This window comes from Candoia aspera, chromosome 13, assembly GCF_035149785.1.
Source record: "Candoia aspera isolate rCanAsp1 chromosome 13, rCanAsp1.hap2, whole genome shotgun sequence".
NCBI classification, from domain to species: domain Eukaryota; kingdom Metazoa; phylum Chordata; class Lepidosauria; order Squamata; family Boidae; genus Candoia; species Candoia aspera.
The window spans coordinates 15650849-15671951 of record NC_086165.1 but is presented as its reverse complement, the minus strand read 5'-3'; the positions used below and the strand labels follow the sequence as shown (position 1 = coordinate 15671951).

General features: G+C 39.9%; 1 protein-coding gene across 1 annotated transcript in view; it reads right to left on the bottom strand.

The window, feature by feature from the left end:
* Nucleotides 1–21103, bottom strand: part of ADAMTS17 (ADAM metallopeptidase with thrombospondin type 1 motif 17) — a 153033-nt gene that overhangs the window by 73832 nt on the left and 58098 nt on the right. Inside the window, exon 8 of the mRNA XM_063314162.1 lies at nucleotides 4247–4352. Coding sequence (XP_063170232.1) covers nucleotides 4247–4352 — 106 coding nt within the window. The remainder of the gene's footprint in view (nucleotides 1–4246; nucleotides 4353–21103) is intronic.

The following is a 21103-nucleotide window of genomic DNA, read 5'->3' as shown; positions in this document are numbered from 1 at the left end:
TTGGCTTGGGGAGAGCATCTTAGGTATCTCAAATGTCATACCAAGTGTCTTGAAAAATTAACCTACAGGGCAACTGCACTCCAACTTATGGTGGTCGACCCAAGTTTCTTAAAAGGTGAAAGAGGGAAGATCCCAAGAGCTAAATCCAGTGCTCTGCAAGCTGCTGCCCATAAGGTTAACGTAACATATAGCTCCACATCTTATGACTAGCTGGATCCCTAGACAAAGAAGGCAAGGTTTCGGGAGAGGGGGGAGTCTTGATGGCTCTGAGCCTTGGAGCAGAAGCCATCCTTCCCTTGGAAACTGGCTGGGTTTATACAGTCCTCTAAACCACAAACCACAGTGACTAGGATCATACATTGCACCAAGCATAACGTGTTTTTTATGGTTTTGTACAGTGAACCCAGTCATTGTGGTATGAGGCTGAGCATCATGTGCAAATCCAGCCAGTGTGCTTCCTTCAATAAACCATGGAATAAAACAAACCATAGCTTTGTGTTATGCTCAAACTACACCTGTGACTGGGCACATCACAGTAAAAAGAGCTGCATGTTATCCATGGTGAAATTAGAGCGATAAGAGGGTGTTCTTTACTCTTCTTTTTTAATGCAAGAAGGGTCATGTGTGAGCATGAACTGTAATCTGTAACAGTCCCCTGGAGAAAACAAGAGAAACACCATAAGTTGTCATTATGACATTCCAAAAATCCTCCTTCTGACCTGCTCTGTTATTTGGTGTCCCGTCTGCAATGTAGCCTGTGCTGAAGAAAGTCAGCAACCATGAAACATAAAGAGAAGAAATGGCGGCTTGCCAGCTTGTTGTCTGTTGTGGCCAGGAAATTGGAATCTCATTCTCATTCATTCTGGGCTGTTCCAGGATCCCTTGTGAAGTATTGTAGTTTGTAATATGTATTATGGGCAGGTCTCTGTACTTCACACATCTGGATAATTGGTTTTTTTTTTTGCTTCCTGTTTGGGGAATTGAGAAAAACGAGCTTGTATGCCCACATCCTATCACCTCCATCTTGTACATCAAGGTTGTGCTGGGGATGTAATTTGGTCCAGGCCTCCAATGTGCTGGAGACAGGTTTTGGTTTTGCTCAGGCTTGCTGTGTGTGCTGATATCTTCTGATGTTCCTACAGTCTTGAGCAGGACAAAACATTCCAGAAACCAATTCCCCAAACAGTCATTAAGATCTCCTGCTCAGCTAGTGAAGAATCGGTGCCAGAAGTGGTAAGCTAAAATAAAAAAAGGGGGGGCACATCTGCTAAACACCCTACGCTAGAAAATTATTCACTTTTGGTTACACGTTAATGGAACAGAGGAACTGGGAAGGTGGGGTGAGGGATGGAAGATCAAATTGCCAAAGTGATGTGTTCCAACAGGCTCTGAACCAGGGGCTAAGTGTGGAAGATTTCTTCCTTAATCAAAAACCCTACAGTCTGTTGTTAAAGCTGCTGGATTGTGCTGGAGCAAAAGAGGCAGGAAATTCTGCTCTTGTCACTAAACAAGGGCAGAGCTCCAGATTGTTTGCATTGGGTATTAACCCTAGCCAATCCAGAAGCTTTACCCCACTTACCAATTGCAGGCAAAGATGCTGCATATCTATATGGGGCCCTGATCCTGTACCTTGGTACACTAAAAAATTGGGAATTATGGGACTAGGTTAGTGGTGCGCAAAGGGGAATTGCAGAAAACCATATTCAAACACATCTCATCATGATCTACAAAGTCCCAACTGTAAAATTCACTATTAACTATCACAACTGCATGGGAGTTTCTGGGATCTGAGACAGCATGCTAATGATACACCATGGCAATTAATCTCTTGACATATCAAGTTGCCCAATGTTGAGTGCTTGACTGGGTTCACACATGAATTGCCATAATATGGCTCGCTTGATTGTTGCTTAGTGTAATTTGTGAATCCAGCCTGTTGTGGCTTATTTCAGAAAGCACAGTTAAAACAAACTTAGTTGGGCATTGTATTTGAGATTATTCATAGATTGCTGGATTGCTTGGTAACTTGTAAATTTTGTAACTTCTTCTGAAATAACAAGATCACTTTGTAACATTTTGAGTCCTCTTATTTCTAAAAATCATCACCAATGACTTCCTTGTTATCATAACAAAGTTTTAGAAATCTATGGTAAATTAAAATTGCTACCAGGCATTACAAAGAAACACCTTCCCCCACACCAAATTCCAGCTGTTATACAGTAGTTTTTTGTTTGTTTTAATCAAGAGAAAAGAAATTACACCTAATAAAAGAAACCAACAATTTTTTTTGACTGTTCTACACAAAGAGAAGTTTTATCTATCTGCTAATCCACGTTCAATGGATTCATACATTGGGGTAAGCTATGCCCCAAACTGTTTATAAAACAGTGTTCTACAACAATGTTTTTGCAGCAAATCTAACAAAAGTGGAGGATTACCAAATCCACTACATCCGTTAATGAGCTCATTCATTTTTTTCAAGCCATAACAGCTAATGCCAAAACTGAAACTTTGTCTGAATAGACCTCATTTGTTTTTCCTCCTGTCAAAGAGCAGCCACATCAGGAAGTTCTACCCAAAGACTGTTAAAAACTCAAATGAGGCAGAGTGTCTATCAGGTAAAGGCTCTGCATAACGGATGTCCACTTATCATAAATCATGAAGCGCCTCCTTGGGTTAGAATCTTTGGGCATCCTCACATGACAGACAAACTACTCCAGGGTCACTCATTCTCCCATGGTTGGTGCAAGAAGTTGGCAACATCAAGAGCTGGTTTTTTTAAAAAAAGAAAAGAAATGCTAATCAAGAATAAGCTCTGTCCTTTTTTATTCTTGGCTTGAGGTCTTAGCAGCTCACAACTGATGGACTAGACCTGCTGTAGGACTGTTTCTCAGAGTCACCTGTAACAGCACCTAAGCCATAGGATGCTCCTTTACCTCACACCCCACTCTCTTACACCAGCAGCATCTTCCCACAAGTGTTAAGGGATCCTCCTAGATCAGGATATGCAAAGATATTGCAAGCCTTAATCAATTCTGTGGTTCTGCAAGGATAGCAAGGTGACCTGCAGCCTCTAATAAAATGTCCATACTAAATTTCAATTTCCCCAAATTCTTTAGGAAGCCATGATCATTAAAAATATATGTTTGAAATGTAAATAAGTCCTCAGAAGCTGGAAGTTAATGAGCGAGCATAATTTCTTTTCAGCATTAAACAGTGGTTTCTCTACTTCTGCAACCCAAAGATTAGCATGTTATTAAGGCTGAAAACTGATTCAATAGCTTGGCATAGGCTTCTCATCATCCACTCCTGTTCAGACAACTCAGTTATCTTTTGGTGTCAATGATGGAAAAACCGGATATTTCTTTTCATCTTGTCAGATTATGGTGGGAGCTCAGTTACTTCATGTGCCTGCTCCCAAGAACTCCAACAAAAATTGAGAAGGTCCATACTGTATGTACAGAATCTTTTTGGGAGCTGGGCAACCTTGAAATCTAATAAATAAATACCCAATATCTGATTAATCTGCCTAAAGCATCAAGGCACCTATAATGGTCACCATGCAATCACCAGTGCTTACTTTTGTGCTTTGAATAATTCAGAATCATTGAATCCACATCTAGAAAAACAAAAATGTGATTTCTAATAAGCATGCTAGCTCTATAATCAACATCCTTGGATTCCTGTATTTGAAGATGCTGTTATTTTCATATTTAGTTTCAAAATCTCAATCACTATTTGTTACCTCCAGAATCAACTTCCATCCTCTTCTCCAAACATATATTTTGAATACTGAAAGGAGTAACTGGCACCCATCAATTACTCCAATAATGAAGACTTATTTATTACTGATTCACAGACTATCCATTAAACATAAACACAAAAATGTCCTTATGAAACATGACTAAACTCATGAAAACTCTTGTGGCTTCTTTGAAAATTCCTTGAACATTTCCCCTAAAGAGAAATCTTCATGATGCCCTCGAAGTTCACCTTGGTAAAAACTAGGATTAAGCAAAGGATACGGTCAAGACATTTCACACTCCATACTCTTGGGTTTCTTTGGGTTTTCATGTAGGTTATATTGGAGAAATGATGCTCCCTTCCAACTCATAACAAAGATTTTTTTAGATAAAATTTCAGTAGGAATGCAACTTAAGAGTATCATTTATGGTGAATCTGTACCAAGTTCTCTCATGCTAATACCTACTCAAAAAATACTGTGAATGCAGATATTAGCTCTTACTTGTGTCCCAGTTCATGAGCAATGGTAAAGGCGAGGTTCAGTCCATTGTCTTCTGCAAGAACACACTTCCTCTTCAGGCTGCAGATCCCTCCAAGGTAGGCAATGCCTGAAGAAAATAAGAGGCCAGTAAACAGTTTGCACTTTTATAATAGTACTTTGAAACAATTCCCAGGGCATTCTGATCCACTTTAGCTTAGCTTCTTTGAATGTCTCTACTTTGGTTATACAGGCTGTAGAACCCAAACAGATGGGATTGAAAATGTTGATTTCAGTTATTGGTGGTATTAATTTTAGTATTTTTGCCTTATAGCAATCTGATTAAATTTTTTTGTTTTGATAAATTTGTTGCTATTTATATTCTCTATTTTTTACCAGTCTAAGTTACTGCAGTTTTTTAGGCTCCACTTGTATGTTATTGCATTTACATAGATTTTCATATTAATTGTAGTCTTATTTTCACTGCTTTCTGATTTACTGTTTCATCTAGTCATGTTTTACTGCTAAGATTATATCTATCTATCTGCCTGCCAGCCTGCCTACCACAATGATTAAAATTATGTGTATTAAAGAGAATACCAAACGGTTTGCTTTGAAATTGCTACAAGGTTCTTGCTTACCAAGATGGGGATTTAACACAAGATCAGAAGGTTTATAAATCATGAGGGTAAGCAGAATTAAATCACTTTAGGACATGGAAACCTTCCACTGAAGTGACTGGCAACATTAAAAAGAAGCAAAAAGGAAGTACTTTCTTGGCACGGTAAAAAAAAACCTTTGAAATTCATATTCACAGAGCACTAAGAAGATAAGTAGGCTTAAGTGACTTTTTAAAAGAGAAAATCCATAGTAGCAGGGATCATACAACAAGCTGTGTCATAATCTGGGAATGATATTTTTGTCTCTGGCAATGCCTTTTTTTAAGGCTTCCAAAATCTATAGAAGAAATGATAATGACACGGTGATGTCCCCAGAGATGGGGGTCTTTTTCTGTTTTGGGATTTTGAAGGCTTAGTACGTAAAATAGGTGCATAAGCCTAGCGGAGGCATGGCAGACCTATTCTGCTTCCTGTTAGGGCAAATACGCCGCCCAATTTAATGTCACTGAAATGGGGTGACCATATCTAGGGTGCTGCAGAGCCCTTGTGAAGCCCACCACTGTCCTAATTAAACAAGCTGCATTATAACTTGATCCACTGAGAGAAAAAAAATTCAAAGCTGGGTGATACACTTATTAACAGGTTAATACAAAAGCACATGCAAGCTTTCAAGTTCTCAGGCCTATCCATTCTAGTATATGAAGAAATGTCCCCTTCAACTCCAAATTTTGTACAACGAAGTAATCTTCCCCCTTGCTCTCACAATCTCTCTTGGTCCACATTTCAAAAAGGTTCCTAGATGACTCTGTGCAGCAAAAGGCAGCATCTAAAATGCTAAGTAATTTTTTTTCCCCTAGGCATCCGTGCAGTTCCACACAAAGGATGCACCAACCTAAAGGCAGCTTTTCTATTTTAACTAGGACCTTATTTGGGTCTTTTAAAAAATCCTTATTTCTTTTTTTCCTCCCAAAAGACAAGGGGTCTATTTATTTGTAAGAAATGTTCTTCCCACACAGAGGTGGCCTGGGGATGAGTTCCTATTCAGAAAGAGAGTAAACCAGTTGATCCAAGTGCACTAAATAAGGGCTGTTTTCTCTTTTCAGCATCATTTTTTCAAAGAAGGCAATAAAGGACTGATCCACTTTGATGAGCATTGGAAAGCATCCAGTTTTTGATTTAATGAGAAATCATATCACATGGATGCTTATTTGCAGAAAAAGAAGTAGAAGGATGGGAAACGCTGTTTAATATTTTTTGCCCTCCTAGGGAATCACTCCCAATGGTGCCCAAAACTATTTATACCAAATGTAGGGATTGTATTTTTAGAAGGATAGCTGTCCTAACAGCCAGGAAACACGCTGAGACAAGGAACTGGTCTCTAATGTTTATTGCTAGTACTTAACAGGAATCCTAACAAACTGAAGAAGCGTGGGAAAACCCAGACATATAAACCCCAAAGGTTAAGGCGGTCCCGATCGGTGTCTCTTGGAATGGCTGACCAATTCCTCAGTGCTACGCATGCGCTTGACAGTCTGGATGGGAGCCCCCTGCTGGCCATCCTCACTCATGACACTAGAAACAGGATGCTTCCAATAGTGGGTTCTTCAAGCTACCAGAGTTCGCATATTGCTGTAAGCCATAATAGCTTAGTCTGGGCTTTTTCAACCAACTATGGTTAAAATAAACCACTGCCAAGTCGCTATTCTATCTGTCCCTGCTTGACAGATAATTTTTCTGATAAGAAGATGAAGAAATGTGGGGAGACCGTAGAAACAATACAAATGGGAAGCTGCATTCTATGAACCACCTGAAAAATCCTGTGAATGCAGAGAGCTTTGCTGTCTTGAAGCACCACTGAAATGCTTACATTTGATGAAAAACTAAGTTCAAGATGTCCCGATAATCCTCATTCATCTTAGGCAGTATCATACACTGGAATCCAGTATGAAATTCTAGATTCTCCTCAATTCATTAGGGCATGCACACAACCTTCCCAACGCATACCATTATGGCATACTGGGTGCTAAGTAACTCTCCCCTGAGGTGAGATCCATGGCACACCAATACCCGCTGTTTTATTGAAGCACAGCCTGCAGAGTCTTTGAACATAAAGCACCAACTTGAGCCAATTTTAATTGGCACGATAGAAAGAAAGAAGCTATCTTATTTTTCTGAAGATGGAGAGATGGTTAGAAAATCCTCTAGCTATTAGCAACACACTCTTAATTAGCAAGTCAAACCCAAACCAGAGGCCTCTACTTGACAAATTTTATTAATGCTGAACAGCAGTTTGCAATTTCAGATCCACCGTGGGATAAAATTGGCCTTCATGGCATTCTGTGCTATAGGAAAAACGTGTGAATTGTCGTGATTAAGAGACTGGGCTAGGGAGAGTATGGAATAGCTCACATAAGGCTTTTATCAGTAAATCCAATAGAAGTAATTCATTTAACTATCAGGTGTTTCCTACAGCATCTGGAGGACAAAAATGTACAGCAGAACTCCATGTGAAATTCAGCTGAGTAACACAATGATGTGAAGTAATCTAAAATAGATTTGTTAAATCAAAAATTGTAGATAAATCTTGGCTTTGACTGTGCAGAAGCCTATTCTCAGAAAAAATAACATGTTGCTCCTTTTTTTTCCTCTGTCAGAACTACAGCACCTCATTCATAAATGGCATTACATTTCCTATTTTATCAATGAAAACTCTTACAATATATCTATCCAGACCTTGGGTTGACCATTACAGGATGCCGACTATAGTAATTTTTGCCTTTTCTACCTCAGTCTTTTGCTCCCTCCCCTGTTCTCTCCCCTGTCCATTAATGAACCAATCCGTACATGGAATTATTGTGTTTGGTTTTTAAGTGAAGTTCTGAAACTCTAGGGCACTTCCCATATGGCATAGTTTTAACTCCATTTCGTCTCCCCACCCATCCCATACCATCTGAAACTAAACTCAAACAGTGTCCTACTTCCTGAATTGCCACAGTTCCTGGAGGATAAAAATCTCCTTTCCTTCACTCCACAAAAAAGAAAAGAAATTTAATTGCTAGCATCCACACTTTCACGCCATGTTTTCCATTCATATTATGCCCATCTGCCTGGGCACAAAAAGCAGCTGTAATTGGGACACCCCTACTGTGCAGGAATTACTCCTGTTTCTCTTAAAGAGCCACCACTAGCTGTGATGCTAAGACAGCATGGTGCTACCTTTGCACCCAAGCACTATCCACATTAGCTCTATATATGGTTTCAATACAGAACCCTTATACATATGGGGGAGAGAGGGAAGGGGGAAATTGTTTTTTGAACCATAGATTGGGAAGCAAAGTGAGATAAAAGTTTGGCTCATATTTTACTTAAAGGGCACACACACACAATCAGAGTTTTAAAATATTTATTTCTACAGGGATTGTGAACTGACTAGAAGGATTAACCCTGGGTTTTCCAGTTAGGTTGACTGACTGACTGACTGACTGACTGACTATGTGCCATCAAGTTGTTGTTGACTCCTAGTGACCACATAGATAGATCCTTTTCCTTGCACAGTTAGATTGCAGTAGACATCAAACAAGGGCTTACTTTCCCCAGGACTTTGGAGCAAATGCCAGTAGAAAAACAAACCACCCAGAAGCTCCAGCATTGCCTGCTGTCAGTTAAGACAATGAGGAGCCAGAAAAATGCCAATACAACCCTTGAAGCATGCTGATGCCATGAGGATGGGCAGAGTCAGAGCTGATCCAAAAGAATGAAAAGGCTGCACACAGAGGGGCCTTAAATATGAAAGCACCATGTATATCCATGCAGGCATGATAGAAGCCAATCTCACTAAAACCTGATGGGATTGAGCACCATAGAATGTCCATAAATGACTAAAGTTGTGGCTTTTTCAACCTAAAGTCATAATACCCAGATAGAATGGAGATAAAACATGCCTTGCTTTTTAGAGAAAGATGCGTCATCTGGAGGCTGTGCAAAACTGCCACAACAAACTGTCTGCATTACAAATTAAAGATCTGTCTAGACCAGTGCTTCTCAACCTTGGCAACGTTAAGATATGTGGACTTGCATGCTGGCTGTGGAATTCTGGGAGTTGAAGTCCACATATCTTAACGTTGCCAAGGCTGAGAAACATTGGTCTAGACACAGCTCTGGATTTAAACATCTCATCATTACAGAAAAGTATCTACTTTACAGTTTGGTAAATTTCACCAAAGGGAGCCATCCTTTTTAATCCTGTTCCAATAAGAATCGCTTTCTAGATCTTAAGAACTGGAAAGGACCATTTAGTCCACCAAGTTCAACATGCTATTCATTGCAGGATGCAAATAGAGAAAATAAGAGGAGAAAGAGAGAGGAATCTAGCAAGAGATCAAAAATAAAGGATGGAATAAGATTGCTCCGTCATACAATCATTCTCTGACTAACTGGTTTGGAAACAACTGAGATGACCTACCAAAGTGAGGCTGTTGGAGTTCTGTCCCATTGCTGGACGCTGTGTGGGTCTGGATGAAGTGGAACCATGTTGGACTTAATCCTACCAAGACTGAGTAGCTATGGATATCAGGGCCATCTAGATCTGGGGATCTTCCTTCTTTATGCTTGGATGGAATTGCATGTTCTCATTCAAGAATGGTGCACAATATTGGGGTCTTCCTGGACTCACAGTTTCTTCTCTATGATCAAGTGGCAGCCCTGTCCAGGAGGGCCTTTGCACAGCTTCATCTGGTACTCCAGTTGTACCCTTTCCTAGAACAGGAGGCCCTTCAGAGAGTCACTCATGCCCTAGTCACTTTGCAGCTCAATTACTGCAATGCAATCTACATGGGGCTGCCCTTGAAGACTACCTAGAAGGTTTAACTGGTCCAAAATGCAGCTGCATGGGCAGTGATGGGCATGCCTCAATGTATCCATGTGACACCCTTGCTTCGCAATTTGCACTGGTTGCCAGTTTGCTTCTGGTTGAGATTCAAGGGACCACCTATCGCTTGTGGTGTTAATCCTTCAATTAAATATTGTAATCTTTTGGGACCCTCTGTCACAGCAACTGCCCCTGAAATGAGGTTCCCTCTGAAGTCTGGATGGCTCCCATTCTGATAGCATTCTGGAAGGCCTAAAAGACCTGGCTCTTCTCCTGGGATCAAGTGGCTGGGACCTCTGCTGGGTATATAATATCTGTTTTATGCGTTGACCAAATTGCCATTTATTGTTTTCTATAGATTGTTATTTTTATATGGTCTTGTACTGTGAGCCACTCAGAATTAAACTAAATGAATGAATAATAACTAGGAGCGCCACAAGATGCAGAAGTAAAGTTTATTTATATCATACATGGGACCATCCAAAGGGGATTTGAGGACTGTGAGGGAACAGGTGCACCTGCACGGGAGCTCTGCCATTGCAAGCTTGAAAGAGGTGGCAGCTGCCCAAGTCAAAGGTATTCTGCCTAAAAAGCAAACATCCTTCTCTTTTTCTGGCAAAGGGGGGAATAAGTGGCACAAATCCCAGGGCAGCTCCAGAGAATGAGAATGAAGTACTAATGGCTGGAGAACTCTCCATTTAGAAGGAAAGAGAGCTATGACAAGACAGTTAATGATGGAAAAGAACTGACACCACCATCCTGTTTTCCTATATAGGTTGCAGGGCCACTGGCTTCTCTTGCTGGCAATCCTTTGGACTTGGACAACTTCAGCAGAGCCTGCTAAGTAGGGAGGCCAGAAAGAAGAATTACTCTCCCCACTGCCATAAAGTAGTAGAGCAGGAAAGTTTCTCTTTTACTTTAATCTAAAAAGCTTAGATTTAGAAGAATCTAAACAAAGAGGCTATCCAGGATCATAGGAGTTAAAAACATTCTAGAAAGCAATTCCATAATACTGGATTTGTCCAGAGCATTTCAATATAAAAGGTTACTTTATTCCTTAGGTGTCAGGGCTGATGGTAACTGCACTCCTCCCACCGAGCAGCTGCTACTTGAAAGGAGGGGGAAAGTAGGAGAGAAATAATGACATGTTTAACATTATGTTTAGCTTGGCCTCCAGAGTTCCATGTTTGGAAGTCTGGAGGACTATGGGCTTTCCAAGTTTCATGGAACCATGCACTTGGCAAATAAAGCTAATATTTGATCCAGGTTCTCTGTGGTTTAAGTTGGTCTTCTGCCTTATAAACCCATGTTTAAATGGAGTTAAATAAATGCCTCTGACTTAGTTAATTCATTTTGTATATTTGGGCTGAGCAATGCTATCCCCAGTCTTCCCCCACACCTTCAGTGTCCACAAGCTTAGACAGGACCTCTAGTTTAACAGGATCATATTTCTATTCAGTCTGTGCAGGAGGTAATCCATGGAAAAACCAAGGTGGCTGGTCCTTTCATACTTGATAAAATTCCAAGTATGGTCCATGGTGTATAAAATTGATTGCATGTAAAAGCCCCAACTCTAACTAGAGTCCAGATAGACAAGTCACACCAATTCCTCAAACCCAACACACTTTAGTGTTAAAAGAATATCAACACAGGAGCATCAGATGCAGTGCCAGAGCTACACCAGTGCTATATTGTCCAGTATTGGCAGGGTTCTTCAAAATTATTTCCTATGGGGAATTACATAATTGTAGCATGTAACTTCTGAGCTTGGATTTGAATATATGATGCTATCTAGACTTGAAACAGAAAAACTGCATGTAACTGTAAAAAAGTGGGTTTATCCCAGTTCCTACATGTAAACCGTTTGCAGCTGCTGGCTCCGCAGCCAGTTAATAAAGGTTTTGCTAGGAAGGATCTGAGAAGGAGCAACTTGTGATTTCACAAAGCAACTCAGTCAACCTATGAGGACATTACCTAACTGCAGAGATGATACACCAAAAGTTGAAGGACATAGATGATGTCATTTTCCCTCAAACTCTAACAACGTATGCTACAGCTCTCCCTGACAGCTAAGATATATACAATCAGCTCTGGTGACATCATGTTAATACCTCAAAGGCCTCTGGAATACCATGGTCTTAATAAGGTTTCAAAAGGATGTTACTGATGCAGCCAATCTCACATCCAGAGTAGGGCCATTCCATGGAGACACAGTACTTCCAGGGCCCCTCACTTTCTGGAATAATTTCTGTTTCACTGCAAATTCCTTGAGCCTTTCTACTATAGCCAGAAGCAATCAGGTACTGTCGAGACAAGCAAATGAAGGGTGGAATGATTGTAGACACTCAGATATTGTTGAACTACAACTCCCATAATCTCAGCCCGTTGGCCATACTTCCTAGGTTATTGTTCAGTAAATAACAATAACAGGACTTGCTTACCCCTGCTCTATAGAAAGGGCCAGAATGGGGGCAGGGCTCTATACAGTTACTTTTGCAGTGGCTGAGAGTTAAAAGCTATGGAGTCCTTGGTGCTCTCTGAGCCCAGTTGTGTGCTTGCAGACGTTTCATTACCCAGCTAGGTAACATCAAGAGTACAAGTTAAAAGCTACAACAGAGAAGCTGTTGTAGAAGCTCACTCATAAAGCTCATGGGAATGATGCTATATACTTTCTCATTTTATATATAAATCAAAATCCTATTCCTAGAATTCATTCCCTACAAAAGCCAGAAGAATAACATCTGCTAATACAGATCTGTTTGGCCTGATTTTCATTAGACATTGAAATACCAGCTGCTGGTTTGAATCATGATTTAACATGCATGCAAGGAAACTGGTGACCTTAGCAACAACTATCTTTGTCACTATTGTTAATGGAAACCATACTAGACAGAAGTAAATCTGTCGCACTTTCTAAACTATATAAGATCAAGCTTCTGCATCACTGAAAAGGAAACAGGTGTTCCAACTCCAAAAGCTTGTTTCCTTGTAAGGAAATGCTTGAGATGCTGCGCATGCATTATTTTGTCATATTGGCTGGGTTGATATACTGGTCTAATCCGTGGCTAGCTTTAATCATGGGTTGTTGAACCAACATGTTTCCAGTGGCTGGGTTTACACTGAGTCTAAGCCAAACTCAACAAAACACATGTTTATGCTTAGCACAAGCTTAGCAATAACAATAACATTCATCAATTATTAAAGAAACTCATCTACTCCATAAGATATACTGTATATCTGGTTTGGACAACTGACACCTTGGTACAAATATCAGCAGTGATGAAACACTACAGTGATTTGCAGTGATGAAACAAATTGTGTATGCCTGAAAGTTTCTATGAAGATAACATTAGGGGAAATTATCTAAGTGACTTTGAGCTCCTTAGAAGAGGTTAGAATGTAAGCATTCAAACTATTTCATACATGTACATGTTCACCATGCAAAAATGTCCTGAACAAGCACAGGAAGAGTTTATAATAGTTTATAGTGAGTCAACAACAGGTCATGAGAGGTGGTAGCACCAATTGTCTGGTGATTGTTGTTGTTTATTCGTTTAGTCGCTTCCGACTCTTCGTGACTTCATGGACCAGACCACGCCAGAGCTTCCTGTCTGCTTGGGTTGGGAGGACTCAGGTCCAGTTCTGAAGCTGGAAAGCTTCCTGCTCTCTCTGGATAAAAAGTGGAAGAAATACTGGGTTATAGGTAGCTCTGGCAGTCAACCTTGAGACAGGGACTGATGATCACCTTAATTATGGAGGATAAGGTAATTGCTGGCTCCTACCCCTCTCCTGTTGTTTGAGTCTTTCCCGGGGCAAAAGTTTTGGAGGAGTATTGGTCAACATGCAACTTCCAGATCTGTTGGGACTGCAATAACCAGCTATCCTAATCAGTATGGGCAAAAGCTGGGAATTCGGAGAGTTGCAAACCCAACACATCTACAAACTATGAAGTCAGGAAAGCTGCTTTGGCAGTTCTCTCCTGGGATAGCTTCTAACTTCCATCTTTTCCATCCTCTGCATTACTGGATCTCCAGTTGCAGAAATCCCAACATAACCATCATGCAGGTGTGAATTAGTCCTATAAATCCACTCTCCATTGCAATGTTATTGCGGTATACAATATACTAAACAGGCCTGTTTTGGCAACCCTTTTAGCAAGATTGTTGCATCAGCAGATTATGTGAGCTAAAGAGTGGGGCTGCTGACCAGAGAGCATCTGGTTCACCTTCCCCTCCTGTTGTGTTGAATCCTGTGGTTTTCTGATGAAGCAGAAATAGTTGGAGGTACTGTATAAATTCAGAAAAAGAAGTGGAGACAAAATTCTTTCCTTTGTGTAATTTCAAGAAAGCTCTACAAGCTCATGAAGAATACTAGCTCCAGTAAGCCTTGCCTCTCAACAGCCTAACACTGAACTATGGCAGAAAATGCCTGTCTCATTTTTACATCTGCTCTTTGAACAGCAGGACATTCATTATCCCATTAAAATAATGTCTCCCATTCCTTCCCCAGACCTGACAGCGAGAGTTAATAAACACTGGGCATGTGGAATGACACAGTGGCCCTTTAATTATGGAATTAGGGAAAAGCACAGGAAGTCAAACATCAACTTAATGTTTATTTGGCTTTGAAGTGCTAATGTACAAATCCCACCTGCCCAAAATCTCACCCTCTTAAACTCCTGGAGATGAGGAGAGATACTGCCTGCTAATTTTGCCACTTAGAATGCAAGGGGGAGCAAAAACACACTTCCCTGCTTAATGTATGCTCAATGTTTTCAGTTACGATCCAAAGCTACCTTTTGAGAATTTGACTGGCAGAATTCTTAACCACAATGCAACCAGTACACCTACATTAAACACTAAAGTCACAATTCTCATGACTTACCAATTAACACCTTATAAATCACACTAACATACCCAGCAAGAGGCTAATAATTGATTCCTCCAGTAGTTTTTATTGATGTATTTATTTATTCTGGTGCCTTCAAGTCAGTGTTGACTCCTGGTGACTGCCTGGACTAGTCCCTGCAGTTTTCTTGGCAAGATTTTGGAAGTGGCTTGCCATTGCCTCCTTCCTAGGGCTGAGAGAGAGGGACTGGCCCAAGGTCACCCAGCTGGCTTTGTGTCTAAAGCAGGACTAGAACTCACGGTCTCCCAGTTTCTAGCCTGGTGCCTTCACCGCTACACCAAACTGGCTCACCCAGTAATACCATGCATTTTTACGGAAGTAAAAGAAGTATGCCTTTATACAAAACTTCATTTATTTATATAGTCACATTTACAGGGATCATAGCAATTGCTAGTTTGTGTGGTTTTACACACACACAAACAAAATTGAAAAGTTTATTGAGGCCAGCTATGATAATTAAATGATATACAGTATATGCGTTCAGAGTGTGTTTCAAGTGACATATTTTATGGCTAAAGAATTTGTTTTGCTCAGGAGCATCTAGCTGAGTATCTTTGGAAACAAGATACTGGTTTAAATGGAACTTTAAAACTTGCCAGATCAATGTTTTATTTTATTAATTATTATTATTATTTATCCTGGTTGCCCACAAATTAGCCTCTTGTTTGCCCGGGTAAGATTAAATTTAAGCATTTATTCTGCAAGTATCAGTCACTAGTATAACATAAACAAGATTTATTTGCCCAATTTTAAAATCAATTTTGCCCTCCTTATAATGATTGTTTATTGTGGAGTCATGCATTTCCTGGTACTGAGATGTTTTGCAAAAAAAAGAAAATATCACTATTTGTTCAAAGTGCAACAGTTTTAAACTTGCTATCATGAAGTCTGGGTTCCCAAATTCACAGATCAAACTATTTTTTTTTAAGTGTATTAAGCCACCTGGGAGGAGAACAGAAATGTGCCTTTGCTCTATAACTCAAAAAAGAAAAACTACATCCATTTAAAATGAGGAGGAGGAGGAGGAGGAAGAAGAGAAGAGCTGCCCTGAAAATTGCTTGAGGTTCTAAAACTAGCTAATCATTTGGAAATTTAAGAAGAGCTCAGCCTCTTTCTGCCTTTCCATTTTGTCAGATTTCCCAGCTAGAGTAGAGCAGGGACTAATAGCTGGGGAGCATAAAACTTTTCTTGTTTTTAATCATTTTTTTTTAAAAAAGAGAAAACAACCAGTGGAAAAATGTGAAAATGAAAAAAAAAATGATACAAAGATATAATATCAGTAAATGGACAAAGAAGTTTCAAAAGTTGTACAGTTAGTGCTCATTATATTGTTAATGAAAAATCAACCATAAAAAACAAAACTGTTATGTTTAGCAAAAAGGAAAAGGATTTTAAATATCTTTTTGAATCTCTGAGCTGAATGTCAATATCTCCACTATTTTGTTATTTAAAGATAAATCAGCTATCCCCCACCCCCTAAAAAAGAAACTACCAAAACATTATAGCTAAATATTTAGTTTCTAACTTCCCCTTTGTTGTACTCTAAGTAATACACAATATTTATAAAACATTAAACATTTTCACATATTTCTGATTTCAGTTCTTTGGTGGTTTCGATTCAAATTTGGTTTCTAAAATTCTCTGAATAGTGCTGTGAATTTCTTTCCAGTACTTCTGAGCTTTTTTTTTACATGTCCACCACATATGGTAAATTGTTCCTTCTATATAATGGCATTTCCAGCATTTATTACTATATGTTTTGCCTATCTTAGTAATTATTGCCAGTGTTGTATACCATATACAAAACATTTAGTGCCAATTTTCTGTTCATTTGTAACTTGGGGTGAATTATATAGAATTGTTCCATAGTTCTTCCTATTGCTGTATTTGTGACTGTTTCTTTAAAATTTTGCATTCATTTTACCACACATTTTTTTATTTTTCTGTTTCCACATCATAGCTAAGTAATAGTTTATATATATGACCTAGTAGGTGGGCTTGATTAGGCATGAATAATTCAAATTCTGTTATTTTTCTTAGAAGCCCTACCTCATTTTTGAGGTCAGTTTTTATTCTTCCAACAATTTATAAGTACATCAACCATAGTATATTCCCTTTCAAATTAGAGACTTAGAGAAGCAAAAGAGCATAATGGAGTTCTCACCAAGACTCAAGGGCAGGTGTGTCTGTGGGGTTCGAGAGGAGATAAAAAAACTTTTAAAATGTCAGCTTTTACTCTGCAGTCACAGCCACCATCTTGACTTCCCCCCCTCATCAGACTTCCCTTCAAAGCCCACAGTGTTGATCATGTAGATAACTCAAACATCAGCCTTCCCCAGTCTGGTGACTTCCACATGCGTTTGCTAGAAGTCCTGGTTGACTTACATTCTCAGAGCTGTACAATGACTAGCTATGTCTTAACTATAGTTTGTTCACTAAGCAACTATGCCTGGATTTGTACACCATACTAGATTATGGGTAGGCTGAAATAGAAAATCATGATTCTCTTCATTGCTTATTGCAAGGATAAAACAGGATAACCACATGCAGACAGCAAATGAACATATCTGTGTACTCCCAAATTTCTGACCAGGTGTAGCTATTTGATGGAAAGTTTCACAGTAGTAAAAAGATGGCCTCAGAAGAGGTATTCTGCAAGACTGTGCAACAGCCCTGATAAATTAACAGCTCCTTCTCCCACTGCTGAAATCCAGTGACATGCTTTGGCAGTCAGAATTTGGTGGCAAGTTGAAGTATCTTTAACAGGTTTTTGTTACTTACTTTTCATTACTGTACTTTGGGGAGGGGAGCACCAGAGATTTCTTTGGATATTTCTTGACTTTCCTTCCACAACCACCCGTTTCAACAGAATCACTGAATTCTTTCACCCCATTGTCCAGCCTCCTGTAACTCTGGTCTACAAGAGCAGCAGCAAGTGCAAATCAGGAGTCCTGATCATTCTTGACATTTGTCTTTTTGTCCTTCTAGAATCCTATGGTATAAATGAAATCAAAGGAGCAAACTTCTCTCAGCAATAGGACTTCATTTTTGGAGAAGCTGCATGTACACGGGGTTGGCAAAGTATGGCTGGATTATTTTACTAGTTGGTCCTGAGCCAAGTTGGCCTGTTTCAGGAGAATGAACCAGAATGCCTGGATACTGCCCTGATGTTGCTGCAGAGCTTCCCAATTTAGACACATCTCAGCTTAGAGAGACAGCTATTCATCTTGCTTCACCTCCTCAAGTGATCAGCTGACACTTTCAGTGCCAAATAAGCCCAACTATCAATTCCTGGGGAGGCAGAAAAAGGGGAGAGGGAGAGATAAAGACTGTTGCATGCACAGGGATATAATTTGATTTTACACAAAGTGCTGACATCTCTCTGCAGTCCTATCTGATCTGGAAAGAAAGGGCTGGCAGAGACTTCGACCTTGCTAACACTCCCTTTCAAAAAGTCTCTAATGTGAGTCAGTAAAAATACATTCAACAGCTCTTAGAAAGAAATGGCAACATAGAAAAAAAACCCATGTAAATGTAAACTCTAAATTACATCTTGGCTCCGATGCAGGGACCACAGAAGAATGAGTAGGAGAACAACTTCAGCTCATTTATCTTGAGAATCTGCAACTCAAGAATCTTAATAGGCTTTAGAGACAAATGAGTTGATTGTCCTGAAGGCCAACTTGCCTTTTGTTTGCAAAGCAGCGTGTGTGACATGGTTTCTCCCAGAAAGATGTGTTTTAATGTATTGATGTGTGCTAAAGATACAGATAAGCCTTATAGATAAGTCTGGGGTAATCTTCAGTATCTCCACATTCCCCTGCTGTATTAAAGAATTAAATGCAACAGTTCAAACACTGTTTTCTTGTAAATAGTTTCTTGTAAATATTGCTTTTCTAAATGACTGGTTACTGTCATGCATATAGAACAGGCTGATTATTAAAGCTGGATTGTATGGCAGAATAACAAATCTTTTCAGGCACAGATACTGTCAGTCTAGGCATCCCCTAAAATTGCTCCCAATCTTTCAAGAAAAGCAGAAATTTTGAAAGACATCCTAGGAGGTTTTGGCTTTGTACAGAGATGCAACTGCCAAAATGTCATAACATTTAGTGATTTCAGAAGATTTCAACTCAAATGTTAATTCAATCTGGAAGACTCTCGATGGTTCAGGACAGGGGTTCTTAACCCTTCTATGCCCTAGACCTTTTTGAGAGTCTGATGAAACTTACAGATCTCCCCCTTTAAAAAAAAAAAAAAAAGTATCTGCAAAAATAATATACAAAGTTATAGATTATACCAGAAAGGAAACCAATTATACTCAAATATAATTATTAAAATATTTAACAATAGCAAACATGTAATACATGTGCTTCTTTATTAATTCATTAAACTAATAGCAAGACAATACCCTTTTTAAAGTATAATAATTTGAGATACAGATTTACAAACATTAACATTAACAAACATTTCTGGAGTCTAGAAACCATGAATTACTTTGTTGTCTCCATGCACCATTGAATGAAAAGTTAAATTGCAATTAGACATGAGAATAAAGTTGTAATTTTTTTTCCAAGTTCAGGGACAATCCCACCCCCGGGGGTCTATGGAACCCTGCTTTAATAATGTCCATGGGCACTGTGTTGCAGACTTCTTATTTAGCTTCTCCACAGTTATATCTTCAGCAAAGGATCGTTACCTTGTCGTGGTGCTGGAGCTTGAGCACCTCAATGATGCCATGAGCTAAACCGTGAAGGGCCACCCAAGACGGGAAGGTCATGACAGAGAGGTCAGACTAAATGCGATCCCTGGGGAAGGTAATGGCAACCCACCTCAGTATTCTTGCTGTGAAAACTAAATGGATCAGTACAACCAGAGATATGTCGGTATACCATCGGAAGATGAGACCCCCAGGTCGGAAGATGGTCAAAATGCTACTGGGGAGGAACAGAGGATGAGCTCAACTAGCCCCAGACGTGATGACGCAGCTAGCTCAAAGCCGAAAGGACAGCTAGCGGCCGACGGTGCTGGTGGTGAACGGCGAATCCGATGTTCTAAGGATCAACACACCATTGGAACCTGGAATGTAAGATCTATGAGCCAGGGCAAATTGGATGTGGTTATTGGTGAGATGTCAAGATTAAAGATAGACATTCTGGGCGTCAGTGAAGTGAAATGGACTGGAATGGGCCACTTCACATCAAATGACCACCAGATCTACTACTGCGGACAAGAGGACCACAGAAGAAATGGAGTACCCTTCATAATTAATAGTAAAGTGGCTAAAGCAGTGCTTGGATACAACCCAAAAAATGATAGAATGATCTCAATTCGAATTCAGGGCAAGCCATCTAACATCACAGTGATCCAAATATACGCCCCAACAACAAATGCTGAAGAAGCTGAAGTAGAGCAGTTCTATGAGGATCTGCAGCACCTACTGGACAACACGCCTAAAAGAGATGTTATTTTCATCACAGGAGACTGGAATGCTAAGGTGGGCAGTCAAATGACACCTCGAATTACAGGTAAGTATGGCCTGGGAGAACAAAACGAAGCAGGACACAGGCTGATAGAATTTTGCCAAGACAATTCACTCTGCATAACAAACACTCTCTTCCAACAACCTAAGAGACGGCTTTATACATGGACTTCACCAGATGGACAACACCGAAATCAGATTGATTACATCCTTTGCAGCCAAAGGTGGCGGACATCTGTACAGTCGGTAAAAACAAGGCCTGGAGCTGACTGTAGTTCAGATCACGAACTTCTTCTTGCACAATTTAGGATCAGACTAAAGAGATTAGGGAAGACCCACAGATCAGCTAGATATGAGCTCACTAATATTCCTAAGGAATATGCAGTGGAGGTGAAGAATAGATTTAAGGGACTGGACTTAGTAGATAGGGTCCCGGAAGAACTCTGGACAGAAGTTGGCAGCATTGTTCAGGAGGCGACAACAAAATACATCCCAAAGAAAGAGAAAACCAAGAAGGCAAAATGGCTGTCTGCTGAGACACTAGAAGTAGCCCAAGAAAGAAGGAAAGCAAAAGGCAACAGTGATAGGGGGAGATATGCCCAATTAAATGCAAAATTCCAGAGGTTAGCCAGAAGAGATAAGGAATTATTTTTAAACAAGCAATGCGCGGAAGTGGAAGAAGACAATAGAATAGGAAGGACAAGAGACCTCTTCCAGAAAATTAGAAACATTGGAGGTAAATTCCAGGCAAAAATGGGTATGATCAAAAACAAAGATGGCAAGGACCTAACAGAAGAAGAAGAGATCAAGAAAAGGTGGCAAGAATATACAGAAAACCTGTATAGGAAGGATAACAATATCAGGGATAGCTTTGACAGTGTGGTCGGTGAGCTAGAGCCAGACATCCTGAAGAGTGAGGTTGAGTGGGCCTTAAGAAGCATTGCTAATAACAAGGCAACAGGAGACGACGGCATCCCAGCTGAACTGTTCAAAATCTTGCAAGA